Consider the following 1,271-nt stretch of genomic DNA (forward strand, 5'->3'; position numbering starts at 1 on the left):
TAGAGGCTCGTGGTAGTGTGTAACACTACGGGCTGCATAATGCAAAGAAAGCCTTTTACGATGAAATTGCCGCCGAAAAGTTGAAAATTGTGTTCATTACTTCACGTTCCGTAACTCATATTGGGCGAAGCGGATCTGCTCACATAGTTAACGCAAGGGCAACGTGTACATACATACTGACTACAGCGGTTAGTTATCGACGGGAGTGTGCTTATTACACTCATTCTTAAAGACCGTTGTCGGGAAGGGCAATAACTGAGCAACGCTTATTCTACTGCACCAGGTAGACTCGACTCAAAACGCTGTTGTGGTGAAAATTTTTCACTGAAAAGCCAAGAAAATCATCGCAATTTTTGCCAACATGAAAAAAATTACATCGATCAGTCGAGATGGTCTCTTCACGCAGCTATCTTGACGATCCTCGTATTATTATAATCATCCCGAGCAGCCTCTATCACATCTTTGTCGAGGGAACCTGTAGAAGTTCAAGGCCTATCTATTTTACTACAACTACTACCTTGACGTGGGTAAGCGGTCCACTGTGGTTCGTTGGTGAAGAGCCTCACAGCTTGAAGACAGGGGCTCTCCTCAGAGACGCAGAATCTGTGCCAGATTCCGGGAGGAAGAATCTATAGGGACGCTTACACAGAGAGAGTTCGAACTGACTTACAATCAGCGCGCCACTACCAATTTTAATCCTGATCCACTTATCATCCGGATCGCGGATATCGAAGTACCTACCTCGTATTTGGCGTCGCTATATAACTTCTGTTACTACTACTACTACTACTACTACTACTACTACTACTACTACTACTACTACTACTACTACTACCTCCGCAGGTCGGCCTACGAGCAGTCTCAGCCAAGTGATTCAACCCGGGAGCAGGGTGGCTAAAGTAAGGTGCCGCCAGACCGTGAAATATTTCACTTGAAATATTACTGAATTTTTCAGAAATTTTCTGAAAAATTTGAAATATTTCTCAATTTTTTCCAAAACTACATTTTGGGTGACATTCAATCACCTTTATCAGCTCCATGTATGACGGCAACAGTATGCGAGACCATGAGATGATCATATTATGATCATCGCAGTATGCATGTATTTTCTCAAGGATTTTACAAAATCTGGGAATGTCGACTGGTAATTGACGGTGCAAATCTTTTTATCAGCGAGGGACCGCAAGACCGTGTTTAATTGAGACCCCTTTTACTTACCCTCCCTAACTCGCGGAAATGCGGATAAGTACATCATAATTCTTCGCCGAAGT

At 43.2% G+C, this 1,271-nt stretch overlaps 1 protein-coding gene across 1 annotated transcript; it reads right to left on the bottom strand.

Annotated features, from left to right (window-relative positions):
• Positions 1-398: 398 nt before the first annotated feature.
• Pmar_PMAR009783 (acireductone dioxygenase, putative) lies at positions 399-741 on the bottom strand (the record flags this gene model as incomplete). Its single annotated transcript, XM_002782279.1, has 3 exons — positions 399-475; positions 518-629; positions 671-741. Coding segments are annotated over 3 exons (260 nt in total), but the record flags the coding sequence as incomplete, so codon positions are not given.
• Positions 742-1,271: the final 530 nt, after the last annotated feature.

The sequence above is a fragment of the Perkinsus marinus genome, assembly GCF_000006405.1.
Source record: "Perkinsus marinus ATCC 50983 genomic scaffold scf_1104296939862, whole genome shotgun sequence".
Lineage (NCBI taxonomy): Eukaryota > Perkinsozoa > Perkinsida > Perkinsidae > Perkinsus > Perkinsus marinus.